The sequence below is a fragment of the Heterocephalus glaber genome, unplaced genomic scaffold (genome assembly GCF_053883595.1).
Source record: "Heterocephalus glaber isolate CG9 unplaced genomic scaffold, H.glaber_assembly_v1.0 deba00001444, whole genome shotgun sequence".
In the NCBI taxonomy this organism is placed as follows: Eukaryota; Metazoa; Chordata; class Mammalia; order Rodentia; family Bathyergidae; genus Heterocephalus; species Heterocephalus glaber.
In genome coordinates, this window is record NW_028258297.1 from 17,008,080 (window position 1) to 17,022,565 (window position 14,486).

Sequence of the window (14,486 nt, forward strand, 5' to 3'; positions counted from 1 at the left end):
TGAATGTTAATTGGGTGGGGGTGAAACAAGCTAACTTCAAGGCCAAGAGCCTGATATCCAACCTGGCTCGATCGAGCCCTTTAAATTGCAGTAAAACGTGCAGATATCACAACTCCTCTTATGCTGTGGGCAATCATCAGGGTCAGGCGTGACCAAAAACTTTTCTAAACATGTTTTTTCTGATGTAGGTGACGGACCATGCAGATGGTCAACATGTTATTGCCCATTTCCATGAATGGCAGGCTGGAACTGGGCTGATTCTTTCTCGAGCCCGGAAACTCCCTATTGCCACAATATTTACAACCCACGCCACATTACTTGGGAGGTATCTGTGTGCAGCAAATGCTGATTTCTACAACCACCTGGATAAGGTAAAGAGTCCTTCCTCCTCCTTTCTCTTCTACCTTTCTTTAGGACCACTGAAGCTGAAGGATGGAAACTATTGATCTTTACATTTCATCTGCCATCCAGATGGCAGAAATGCCCTTTTAGCTAATCAGTATTCATGAAGAAGCTTCCCCTGGGGTAACAGACAGCTGATACAGTTTAACTGTTCAGAGTTCAAAGGAATATAAAGGAGAGAGGACTCATTTCTGTCTCGCTTTGGAGCAATAGACCCAGAGGGGTATGGTGGGAGTGGGAGGTGGTGTGAACAAAGGCTGGGGTCCTCTTCCACCCTATGGTTTGGTAAGTGCTGTGGAGATGCTGAATTCACACCCAGCTCGGAGTAGCAGGTAGAGAATAGTGAATCTAGGCACACAAAGGTGTCCCGGAGCCTTATTTCCTAGGTTGATAGGTCAGATTTTTCCTATAGTTCTCCAATGGACAGATGGGGTTCTTGTGGAGTCAAGTAAGGCAGTAGTTATGGAAAACAGGGATCAGGCCCTTTGTGATGTTGCTCATTTTAGGAGACCACATAATTCCATGACTGCAGATCATTCTTTTTTAAAATTTCCATCAGTTAAATTAGAATAACAAAAAAGCATACCTTTTAAATTATCCCGTAAACATCATGAGAAATGTATTTGAATGCCATAATTTCAGTTTTGCAGATTTTGCATCTGTATACCAAATTGATTTAGCATGCAAAGATTCAGTTTCACTATCAGGAAAATTAGGAAGTTGAAAATTTGACTTCTTTAGAAGTTGAAAAGTTGACTTTCCCGGTTTAATAAGCTTCCAGGTATCTCTTCTTGGCCTTTTGGCTAAGATCAAGTGTGAAAAGCTTCCAGGATCCTATGAAACAGAATGCGCGTGTGCATGTGCATGTGCGTACACATGGGTGTGCATTGCCCGAATGATAATCTGATAATGGTATCACAAAGTTATACTATTATCTCAAGCACACTTCGGGTGCAAGAAATTTCTCTCTGAAATAGTTTAACATTTGTACAACGGCGAGTGGTCCTAATGGGAGTTACCTTACCAAAAGCCAGCTAGGGCTGGGGATTTAGCTCAGTGGTTCCACTGCCTGCCTTGCAAGCTCAAGGACCCGAGTTCGATCCCTGATACAAAAAAAAAAAAGCTAGCTAAACCAAAGGTCAAATTATAAGCATAAATTGTACATGGAAAATAAAGGCACTGAGGAATTCAGAAAGCCAGGAGGTCAGTGAAATTATCTCATGGTGTATGATCATGGCAGACTAATAAGGCCAAACCAGTGATCTGTGATAAGCTCTGCATCGTGTTTCCTAGAGAACACACTTTGATCTTTGTGAAAGAGAAAATATTAGATTTAGAAATATAAGATTTAGAATTTGAGTGATGCATAACACTAAATTGTGGACCTTAAAGATTTTTGAAAGTTCAACATAAAGAATGACTCTTAATGTAGCCTTTGCTATAGGACTCAAGATCAGTTTCTCTAAGTTCTGGCTCAGGCAAATAAACATAGGGAAAATATGAAAGCAAGAGTAAAAGAATTTAACTTTTGTAAAAGCAGAAAGATTAGAACTATTTTAGCAGTTACTCAAGTTGTAACTGCTAAAAATTAAACCTTTTGTTACATCAATCCACAAGGACCTTGATGTTGGCTGAAGGTTTTAGTAAAAGTCACTAACTAAAAATGCATTTCAGTCAGCTTATAAATTTTTTTCAGAACTTCCAGAAAGATATTTCCAAAGTCTCTTAACTCCTACCATAGATCAGTTATAAAGGATGGTTGAAAAATAATGGTGAATGTTTATATAAAAATTTTATTATGGTAAAAGACACATTACCATTAATCCCTCTCAAAATATTTTTCCCTCACTTCAAACATACTTATCCCATCGCTCTTGCTACTTTCTGAAGCACTTCTATGTGTCCTCTTTCATGAATGTTTTTTGAGATGTGATCAAAATTCAGTGAATGGTGCTCCCAAGTGCCACCTAAGAAAAGACAGGCTTGAAAAACCTTATCCACCTTATTCACTGGATCTGGCGCTGTTTGACTTCTGGCTCTTTCCCAAAATAAAAATGATTTTGAGAGGTAAATATTTTGAATCTATTCAGGACATTGAGGCAGCCATGATAACAACTAAAGACAAATCACAAGAGGACTTCTAGAACTGTTTCAAAAAATGGCAAGAACACTGAGATAAGTATGTTCAGAGCCAGGGGGAGTATTTTGGGGAGGATTAATGGCATGTGTCTTTTATTGTAATACATTGTTAAAAATTTAAATATGGTATTTTTCAATCATACCTCATATCACACAGACTATAATGTGTACATATACTTTTTCTTTTTAAAAAAGGCTTGTTCTTTCGTATTATCCAGTTTTTTCTCAATAGTAACAAAATTTTCTCTATGGAAATTGAGGACAATGCTCTTAGGTATTAGAAAATGAGAGAGGAAGACTTAGAATATTGAGAGATGGTTACTCTTTAACCAAATTTGGAAACACTAGTTGATTTCAATTACAGAGTTATTTTCCTCTTTCATTGGACTGTATTTTACTAATGAATAGATACTTTTTTATTTGTTCTTTTATATACATCCAGAATTCAATCAATAGTTACAAATACACATGGAAACATAACAAAGTAAAGTTCATTGTCAAAAGAACTATGTCTACTTGGGTGCCATATGTTGGCAATATTAGCGAGAGATTTCACCATCCTATCATAAATATGCAGGAAGGTGGATCTCCTGCATAAATAGCATGAAAAGAAGCAGGTGGCCATGTATACTACAGACTTCGAAGACAAGGGAAATCCACAAGAGAAGGAAAAGCAGAAGCTGCCTACGTGCCTGATCTCACAAAGACCTGTCATGGGATCACCAGACTCCTAGAATTTTCCCTATATTTTTGAATCCTCTGTTTATTCATTTAGAAAACCTATCCACCCATCTATAAAAGTCCAAATGTCAAATGAGAGGTTGTCTGTGAAATACTATATGCAATAGCAATAATAGTAGCTAAAGTCATTGAGAACGTTCCATGTGCTGGAAACTTTTAAAAACATGTGACACGCTATCTCATTTGAAGTTCATAAAATCTTAGTGAGTTCAGAAACATTTCATTCTTCATTCCAGAATTTTCTTACACATAGGTTTGGTCTTTATTGTACCTCTAAATAACCCTACGAGAGGCTGGGGATGTAGCTCAGTGGTGCCATGCCAGCCTTGCAAGCACAAGGTCCTGAGTTCGATCCCCAGTATCAAATAATAATAATAATAATAATAACAACAACAACAATAATAACCCTATGAGAACAAAGGCTCAATTCCTGGCCTCGTCTTCAGGGACCTTAGTGATCTGGCCCTCTTGTATCCTGTCAGTTTGAGTCTTCATTCTACATCCAGTGCCACAGTCACATTAGGCAGCCTATTTTCTGCACGCACCATAGAAGTTTCTAGGAAAGATAATTTTCAGCCCCAAATAACTTTCCCCATATTAAACTTTCATGTTCCAGTCTAAATGCCCTTTTATTCATCCAACCAATTTGGAGATACAAAAACATAAACGCCATGGTTCCTAATCCTGAAAATCTTTCTTTCCAGAGCTGAGACTGAAATACGAACACATATTGTAGAATATGACACACTTTCTTCTATCCTCAGAGAGAGTGAATCCATCTTACTCTGATTCTATACTTTATTCGGGTACATTTTTAATTTGCCTGTTTTCTACCTGGTTTCCCACTAACTTATAAGCTGTACCCTCTAAGGTACAGATACACATAAATTACTCCAGCAATGTTGCTGAGCAAGAGACTTAGAATGAATGAGACTGGTCATGCAGAGTATTTAAGGAACTGCTGATGCAAGGAAGCCATAGACAGCTGATTCACACATTTTCAGAGAGATAATTGCAAATACTATAATCATGAAAGAATGTTCCAAGGGTTTCCTTGTCCTAGACATGAGAATCATATTCTCAGTCTTTTTTTTAGTATTCTCCTCTCTTTAATGCAGTGATTATTGGCACTGACTTGTTGATAGAACTGGAATCTTAATGATACAAAAGCGGGTAAGCGTATAGCTTGGGAGTCAGACTGATGGGATAAGTTTACACATCTGCTAAGATATGAACAGGAATGTGACCTTGGACAAGCTTCCTGACCTCTGAAATGTTTGATTTTCTCCTCTGCAAAAGGAAATATGTGTCTTTGTGCTTCATGGGAACATAAATACAATATTGTGCTTAGAAAAGTGCCTAGCACAGTGTTGGAAAACAATGTATTGATAAAATGCCAGAGATGTTCTATCCTATTTTTCATAAGATATTGCTAGTTTCTTACAAAGCTGAGAGAAATGACACCCAGTAACTAAGTGAAATGTCAGAAGCCCCCAGTGATTACCAATTATTTAAGCGATTGTTAGGGGTTTGATTTTTTTCTTTTCTGAGTTAAGATGCTCAGAATAATATATGATTTCACAATTGACTATATACCATCTAATTAAAGTAACTATACTCTATTATTTTAAAGTGGAAAAAGTTAACCATGGAAAAGCATTTACCTTTTTTCTCTTTCAATTTCCCTTTCAGTGACTTGGGGTTAAGACTGAATATCTTTATATCAGGTTTCAACTTCAATGTCAGCTTTGTTTCATTGTTTATGGAAAAATATGATGAAGGCCTTAAACAAAGTAATTAACCCTATATTTATAATATTCAGGATAGGTAAAACTATAATCAAAATGCCCCAAATTTAAAAATTCTACGTGATTCTAGAAAAGTGGAAACATCATTTACTTAAGGGGTTAAATAACAGTTTAGAAGAAGAAATGAAGTAAACAATATAATGTACAGGTACAAATCCCCTATGATGAATGTATACCTAAGATGTACTAATAAACCTAATGAATAAGTGTACTAATACACTTAATAAATAAAAAAATTGAAAACATAGTTAAGTATTTTAGCAATGGTTTTCATGAAAATTCATCAGCACTTTTTTTTGCATTGATAAGATCTTACACAGCCTGGAGACAATAAATTCTCAGAGTAGGTGACTTTGCTTTGCTTTTGGAGAAGTATCACTGTAAGCAAATATGTGTTTGTTTTAAACAGTTTAACATTGACAAAGAGGCCGGGGAAAGGCAGATTTACCACCGCTACTGCATGGAGCGGGCATCTGTTCATTGTGCTCATGTATTCACCACAGTTTCTGAAATAACAGCAATTGAGGCAGAACATATGCTGAAGAGAAAGCCTGGTAATTATTGTGCCTGAGTTTGTCATCTGTCTTTCAATTGCGAATGACATTAAATATGTTTTGCTTTTTCAAGCATGAAGTAATAATTACAGGAAAAAAAATGTATTCACTATTGCCGCTCAAATCTTTACATGTATTCCATTCTTAATTTCAGTAGGCTTGCAGTGAAACCAACATAAGCTATATCTGGAACACAGTAAGTTCAATCTGTATTTGTTGAATAAGTGAGTTATGCTTGAAATGCCTTCGGTAAGGGCAGTTGTCATAGCAACTTTGCATGTGTGAGAAAAATGACTTGACATGTTTTAAAAAACGAAAGGAAAGATACGAGAAATTTTTAGAGATTATCCCAGCCTTTCCTCTTGTAATATTGCCTCATTGATGCCATTTGGTGGAAACCTGTTGTTTTACCTCTCTCCAGACCTCTTTGAAAGTTTTTCTGGAAACTATTCCCAAACCAAACCAGAATCTGCAATGCCAAGAAGCGCGCTCGTCAACACGATCCTATCACTTGGCCTCAGCTGATTGGTTCAAAAGTAGACACCTGACAAATTGGACCAACAGGAATGCTCCCATAGGAAGGAGTCTAAACAGACTCACGTCTGTTTGAATGCATCCTTGTGGAATGGAACATTGAAGCTGTTGGCAATGTGCATATTTATATTCTGTTCCATTGGATACAAGAAGGTTAAATTGCAGTGAGCAGAAACAGAGAGGAATCCTTAGGCTCTTAGAAGCAATTTAGTAATTCCTGAGGCCTAGCTGAATCTTTGCCAGGAGACACTCCACCCTTCTATTAACAAACTCTTCATTTTGCTCTTAAGCCAATGTTAGAAGATTTCTATTATTTGCAACAAGATGGTCCTAATTAATATATCTTTGCTTAATTCCTGTGGTCTTGCCTCTAGGTATTGTCTTTTCAGATACTACTTGAATGTCCAGAAGAGGTATTTCAAGGTATTAGATAGAATAGAAACAAACAAACAAAATAAGAATCCAAGTAATGAATAGTGGCAGCATAATCATCCATGCTATGGTATTCTTTTTTCTCTCCAAAAGTTCCCTTGGATTTTGGATTCTTTTGGATTCTCACACTCATGCCTCTCACAGTTTATGACTTCAATATGCTCATTTCTCTCCTGGCCCTTCCTTTTTTCTCAGTATCTTTTCCTAGCTTACAAATAGGCGATTTTTTTCTATTCTAAAATGAAATTTCTCTTGACGCTGCCACCCTCAAATGTCTATACAGTCTCCTCCTTTCTCTTGTTAACAGCCAAATATCTTGAAAGACTGAAACCACTGTTTCTATATTCACTTACTCTCTAGAAGCTTAGATTCTGGCTTCTATCCTCCAACACTAGCTTGAAATTGCTTTTCTAAGAAATCATCAAATTCAGAATTCTCTGATTTTTTTTAATGTTCCTTGATATTTCCTGACATTAAAGGCAAAAGATGTCTCTCTTTTTCTTATTTTTCATTACACTGCAAATACTGAGTTCCCACTGGTATGATTATTTTCTGATGTGTCTAATATCTCTTCTACTTTCTTCTGTCTTTTAAAAGTAGGCATTCTCGGCTGGGGATTATCTCAGAGCTAGAGCATTTGCCTAGCATGAATGAGGCCTTGGGTTCAGTACAACAAACAAGCAAAAAACAGAAATCAAACAAATGTAGGCACTCTCCAAGATTATGCTAGATTTTGTTTCTCTATTGACTATTTTCTTTAATTTTTGTTTTCTTATCGTTACAGCTACAGAGTAGTGGTGAAAATCACAGGCTTGATGCTAACTTTCTGAATTCAATATCAAAAATAATTTTGAGTTGAATACGTGTTACTAGCTGTGTAACATTGTACAGATTACTTAAGTTCCCCATGTCGTACCTGAGTAATGTGGATGGCAGTGCTATTTGTTATGAATACATGAAATACATGAAAAGAACTCAGCTCAGTGCCTGGTCCACTGTAAAGGTTCAGAAAAAGCTAGCAATGATTATTTTATATGGCTCATTATTTAGATTTTCCTACTAGCTAGTTTCACCTGCAAGTTCTAACAGAACTGTAAACACTGTAATCTAGTCCACTTTCAGACTACTGGTAGAATCTCATGGTGGCTTTGACTGAAATTGTGAAATCTTTGAATGCTTTGAGGCTCAAGAAGGTAAATAGACTTTTAGTAGATGATTAAACACAAAAAGTTACCCAAGAACACTCTAAAAAGAAAAGAAGGCATCATGTGGCATAACTATGATTTTGCATTCTCTAGTTTTCTTGAAGTTATCCACAATTAAGAGTATAATCACAACTATAATGCTAGGGCATGTTCCAGATCAAGAAGCAAGTGTTGGCTAAGTTAAAAGTTTACATAGCACCAGCTACCTAAAAAATAAATCATTATATACTAACTGCAGAAGACTTATTTGTTGCTGTATTATTATGCTTTTACCATCAATTTGACTCACTGTGTAATGCTGAAAAGATGACAGTTTGTTTATAATATTGGAGAGAAGGCAGTAGTATATATGTATTACTTATGAACAGTTGAATACAACTTATGCCTTAAGTGTCAACTTTTAAAATTGTCATTTGCCCTTTAAGATAGTTATTAGTTTTGCAAATATTGATTTCTGAGCCATGCTAATACCTTAATCTGAACTTTAATGTTTTTCCACTGTGTTGGTGTTACCCAACTTCAACGAGGTGTTTAAGACCATTGTTTTCTACGTGGGAACAATAGAAAGAAATTAGTAGTTAATGTTGCTTCCAGGGAGAGAAAGAAAACTAGGAAACAGAAGTAGAAAGGAGACATCTCAAGTTATATATTCTGAGTTTTTGAAATTTAAATGATATGAGTGTATGCCTTATGTAAATTAAGTATTTATGCAACCAATTGTACTCATATAAATTAGTTATACTACTTAATAAAATAAAATTGGGAGCATTACCAACTGTACAGGGAAGCTACTCACAAACTGAAGTTTCCCTTGTTTGTGTAGTAAGCATTGGGTGGGTCCTTTTAAACAGTATTTGTGATGCTAACTTTACATTAGCACTTTTACTCAAGAGAAAATTGTCACTATGCAAGAGTGCCCTTATAATTCTGTATATATGAAGGAGGCACAAAAATATTTTTAAAGCTTTTTTCTTTTTTTAATATGCAAGTTACTTTATATACATTAGTTCTTTGACTGCTTTAAGCTAACAATGTTAAAATGTCAGCATGTATAATCAAGGGTGTCTACATAAGATTCCTAGGTAGAGATTTTTTGTGTATGTGTATTAGTAATATAGAATAATGAAAAATGTTTCAGCATGTAAGTACATGCATTTAACATATTCTATTTTCATCCCTTTTTATCCTCTCTTTTTTCTCCTGTCTTCTTATTTCAAAAGCCACATAAACAGTGGTGCTAGAACCAGCTCACACTAGCTTGCAAGAACTTCAGGATATTTGTGAACTGGTTGCCAAATGTAGCTTTTATTAAACATTGAATATATAAAGTTATAATTAAATAAGTATGTAAGTACTCAAAATATTTCACTTCCTAATAATTTTACTATGTTTTACTATGCTCTATCCATATATATATAATTTGTATAGTTGAAATACTATAATGCTATCACTTTAAAAGTATATGTTCAGGACAGACACAGTCTTTTCAATATTTATAGATATTATGTAAAGGAGTAGTCAGCTCTCTGTATCTGAGGGCTCTGCATCCACAGATCCAACTAATCATGAATCAAAAATATACAGAAAACATTGTGTCTGTCTTGAACATAAACTTTTTTAGTCTCATTATTTCCATGAAAATACAATGCCACAATGCTGTCATAGCGTTTCCATGTATTAGGTAGTATACAAAGTCTAGAGATGATTTAAAGCACACAGGAGGATGATGTGTAGGTTACGTGCAGTTCTATACCATTTTATATAAGGACTTGAGCAACCATGGACTTTGGTATCCATGGGGGTCCTAGAGCAAACTCCCCATGGGATAATTGTATGGCAAATGCCTGCTTACTTAGTCATAAAATCATAAAAATTAGTTTTTTAAATAAGAAATGACCAAGAAGACTGAGTTGATTTTATAGAACCATGTCAAGAGAATAGGTTCTTTCTTTCTTTCCTTCTTCCTTCCTTTCTTTCTTTTTTTGAACTCACTAGGGATTGAACTTAAAGTCTTCATGTTGAGCTATAACCCCAGCTCTTTTATATATTTATTTAAAGACAAGATCCAGAGTGCTGGGATTACAGGCATGCAACAACACACGTGGCTAAAAATATCCTTTTAATTATAAAAGATTCCTCCATAGAATGTAATATGATTATAGCTCAAATCTCCATTGCAGAACTCTCCATTGTCATGTGCTAGATTTTTATATAGCTTTGTTTTTCTTGTTTTTGTTTTTACTGCTTCGAAATGTGATAACCCCTGTAATCAAATGAGTAAGTAGTTTCCATCACGTTCTCTGAGTAAGCCCTGTCTTTATTGTCATAGACCAATATAATGCAAAACCAAGAATGTTTTCCAATCTGAGCAACAAAATGTTTTGGGCAGAATGAATCAGTTGTATTAGAAAGAAGAAATCAGGACTAGTAAATTATAAAGGAGGGTAACAGGATATATGGATATGAGCAAAATATATTATATGCACTGAAATTTCCCCAAAACGTGAAACTGGGTGGGGTGGGGGGGCAAGGAGAGATGGGGAGGAAAATGATCAAAGTATGTTAAGTGTATGCACAAATCTGCTAAAACTAAACCCATTAATCTGTGTAACCAATTTTTAAAAGTTAAAAAATGTAAGAAATAGGAATGGAAATTTGTATCACTACTCATTATGATTTAGATCAGGTGCTCCTAATTTCTTATTTCAACTAAAAGGTTGAATTCTGAAGTTTTATGAATTTAAAATTCTATGGTAGTCACCAACTAGAAATGTTAATAGACATTTAATAGATTTTTAAACACTTTTAAATGCACTCACAACAGTGCCCCTTCTCAAAGGAGAATTTTGGTGATTTTGCTCTGTTTTTCCAGATGTAGTTACTCCAAATGGCTTGAATGTTAAGAAGTTTTCAGCAGTGCATGAATTTCAAAATCTGCATGCCATGTACAAGGCCAGGATCCAAGATTTTGTTCGAGGTCATTTCTATGGGTATGCTTTCTTTATTTAAAAATAAAATTAGCATGTCATCTTTCAGTTACAGAACAAACAAAATTGTTATGGTGAATGTTTCTTTTTCTTAGCTCCCTTTGTACCCTAACAGGATTCGTGAGTACATCTTGTTGTATTGCTTTTTTTCATTCAAAATTGTGTTGTTTTGTTTTAGTCATCTTGACTTTGATCTGGAAAAGACTTTATTCCTTTTCATTGCGGGGAGATATGAGTTTTCAAACAAAGGAGCTGACATCTTCCTAGAATCCTTATCTAGACTAAACTTCTTGCTGAGGGTAAGAAAAATTCGTGCATGCATGGATGATGATCTTATAAGGAGGATTTTCTTCTGTGGGAAGGGAAGGGCTTTTGGCTTCTTAAATAGTTGTCAAGGGGATACATAATTTTGAAGATTAAAATAGCTTTATCCTGAAAATAGCTCTGCTCTTGCAACTCACAGTTTGCAGTATTACATTGTATAATTGTCTGTGTTATCAAGTATTTGTTAAAAGAGACCCTCACATTATATGTGCTGTGTTTTCAGAAGTCATTATGACATCCCTTTTCTGTTTCTGCAATTTGTAATCAATTGCAGGATAAATACAGAGAAATCAAGCAATGGGAAAGCAAAATGGCACTCGTTCTTTTTAAGCCAGTGAATATGTGCCTTGGATATATCTCAGTAGCAATAAAAGATGTCACTTGAATGTATGAAACTGGGTGTCCTAATTCTGACCCTTAGTATTACATTGAGGCAGCTGTGAGCATGGCCAGCTTGCCCCAAGAGAAGCAGCGCTGCAGAGTAGCACATGCCCATGGCTGCTGGCCAAGCACTACAGCAAGGACTCTCAGAAAGTGCAAAATCAGGAAGGATTTTGCAGACTCAGTTCCTCCCTAACTCACCAGCCAGGCCTACTCCCCAGGCTTAACTGTTTCAAACTGGTAATCTAGGAAGTATGCTACTACAGTTCCTGGAAACACTGAGGAGGGAAAAGGAGGTCCTGACTCCCAGCAGTGTGGAACCAGGTTTTAAGGTGGACCTTAAAAGACGTTCCCAACTAATCCAGCAATAAAACTTTGCCAGAGACAACTACAGAAAATGATACCATGCCATAGCTGTTAATCACAATGATTAGTTTATATTCCAATCTTATCACATGAACATATAGAATAAATAACAGAAAATACCCGTAAGAGACTAGTGTAAAATTTCAATCTTATTAAGACACTGAGACACTCTGGATTGTTTCTGTACTGAGCTCTGTACTATCTTCCAACTAAGATTTTTTTTCTCCTTGGACATAGATTTATCCTTACCTTAGCGCAGATATTGTACCAAGTATGTTAAGAGCTTTGCTAAAAGATTTAAACTAAGGGCCAGGGATTTAGCTCAGTGGTTTCACCACCTGCTGTGCAAGCACAAAGACCCGAGTTCGATCCCTGGTACCAAAAAAACCCAAAAACCAAAAGATTTAAACTACATTAAGGAAGCAGTGCATCAATAAAAACCTCACCTACACAATAAAACTGAAGGCCAAAAAGATTATTCTGGTATAATCTCATTTCGCATTTCCAAGTATGTGTTCATTCAATAAGCTTTATGAATGAATTCACAATGACATCAGACATATAACATTTCAGGAACATTATCAATAGATCTATCCTTACAGTTGTGAAATATTCATTTTACTTTTCTAAAAACCCCATTGCTTTTATGGTAGATATCAAAGGCAATTACATTGCTTGGAAAAGCTAAAAGCAGGCATTCCTTTTCATTTTGTTTGGTACCGGGGAATGAACTCAGGGTCTTATGCTTGCCAAGGCAGGTGAGGCGCCACTAGCTAAATCCCTGGCCCAAGCATTCTTTTTCCATATAGCACATTTATTCTTTGATAGCATCTTGACTACTCCTGGGATGAATTTCCTATCCTGCGACTTTTGTAGATTTCCTGAATAGACTGTCAGGTCCTATAATGCATGATATATATATATATATATATATATATATATATATATATATATATATGTACTGGGGATTGAACTCGGGTCCTTGCGCTTGCGCAGCAGGCGGCGAAACCACTGAGCTAAACCCCTGGCCCCAGGTCCTAGAATGCAAAGGCCCCATACATGATGGTAAAGTATCCCAGGCTCAGGAGACAAGTCAATCATTTCCACAATATGTGAACATTTACATGTTTACAGTTTTAAATAAATTTATGCTTTTATTTCCAAGGCTGCTTGATACATAGTTTCCTTTGGAAAGGGACTAGGCTAATAGTATTTGTGGGAAGAGGAAAAGAAATCATATATATATGTGCATTTATATATATATATATATATATATATATATATATATATGATACTGGGGATCGAACTTGGGACCTTGTTCTTGCAAGGCAGGCAGTGGAACCACTGAGCTAAATCCCTGGTCCAAGAAATCATATTTTTTAGATTTTAAAAAATTACTAGTGGTAGTTTTGCTACTAATCTGTTATAGGAGCTCTGCCGATAAAACATTAAACCTCTCATGCCTTTCTTTTAACATTATTAAGATGAGGAGAGTGATACTAGTGTATTTGATTATTGTGAGGACTGGGTTCAATTGTATATTTAAATTGACCTAGAATAGCCTTCTCTACCAAAACTGATAAACATACGGCTTATTCTTTTACTTAAAGCTTAAAAACCAGGGTGCAACATAATAACAATCAAGATATTTAACAGAAAAATGTAAATAATCTTTTTGTGCAAATCAATGTTAATCAACTTAAAGTGAGAAAGAACAAACTAGAACTAAATTCTCATTAAATTTCTAATCTGAAATTTTAAAGAACTAATTTTGACCTTTTACTGTTCTCTCACATTTACATTATTTTTTAGCTACAAAAAAGCCCTGTGGTTTCAATAGCAATCGTTACCTATTTTAGATGATCAATGCCAATAAATATTTTGTTTCTGAATTTTCAATCTGTTAATTGTGAAATCTTGATTGCAGGTGAGATTTAAATTTCTGAAAACATCTTGGGAAGATGGAAATAATTTTTCTGTAAATTATAAATAAGGCTCTTTTTCTTCCTAATGACATTTCAAAGCACTATTTTTCAAAGTTTAAGATCCATCTGTGACACGTGTTTTTAATCTTTGACAGCTGTCGTATTTTCTAATCTCTCATCAGATGCATAAAAGTAACATCACCGTGGTGGTGTTTTTCATTATGCCTGCCAAGACAAACAATTTCAATGTGGAAACCCTAAAAGGACAAGCAGTGCGGAAGCAGCTATGGTAACCTCAGGTCTTGTGAACATTCTCCAGCAGTGAATGTAAAGGGATTTGTTTTTTAATTGCATGACCTCTGAGATTTCATCTAGAACTTTTTTTGCCCTAAGATTATTAATCCTACTTGGTTCTCTCTCCATCTTGCTCCCGTGTCAGATGCTGTCATGGCGTATAACATTATAGCTCTTAGTAGAAAAACTGCAGAATAGCAACCGTGGAAGGGGCAAGCCTCTGCAGAATTCTGCAAGATGGGTTGAATATGTCTTAAACTTTTTACTTAAAACTACATGTGTAATGACTCCCTCTACACTCAGCCTGGAATCAACAATTATCAACCAATTCCCAAACCTATTATATCTATACCTCCAGTCCCTGCTCATCCCTGCTCTCAACCATCCCTCAGTC

At 35.6% G+C, this 14,486-nt stretch overlaps 1 protein-coding gene across 7 annotated transcripts in view; it reads left to right on the forward strand.

The window, feature by feature from the left end:
• Gys2 (glycogen synthase 2) overlaps positions 1-14,486 on the forward strand; it is a 53,415-nt gene that overhangs the window by 19,111 nt on the left and 19,818 nt on the right. For 4 of the 7 annotated variants that reach the window (XM_004845773.3, XM_004845775.3, XM_087214030.1 and 1 more), the window contains exons 4-8: positions 189-371; positions 5,500-5,644; positions 10,688-10,805; positions 10,981-11,101; positions 13,954-14,087. In XM_004845773.3, the coding sequence (XP_004845830.1) occupies positions 189-371; positions 5,500-5,644; positions 10,688-10,805; positions 10,981-11,101; positions 13,954-14,087 (701 nt within the window). The remainder of the gene's footprint in view (positions 1-188; positions 372-5,499; positions 5,645-10,687; positions 10,806-10,980; positions 11,102-13,953; positions 14,088-14,486) is intronic. The other 3 variants (XM_087214028.1, XM_004845774.3, XM_087214029.1) reach the window with 1 other exon arrangement.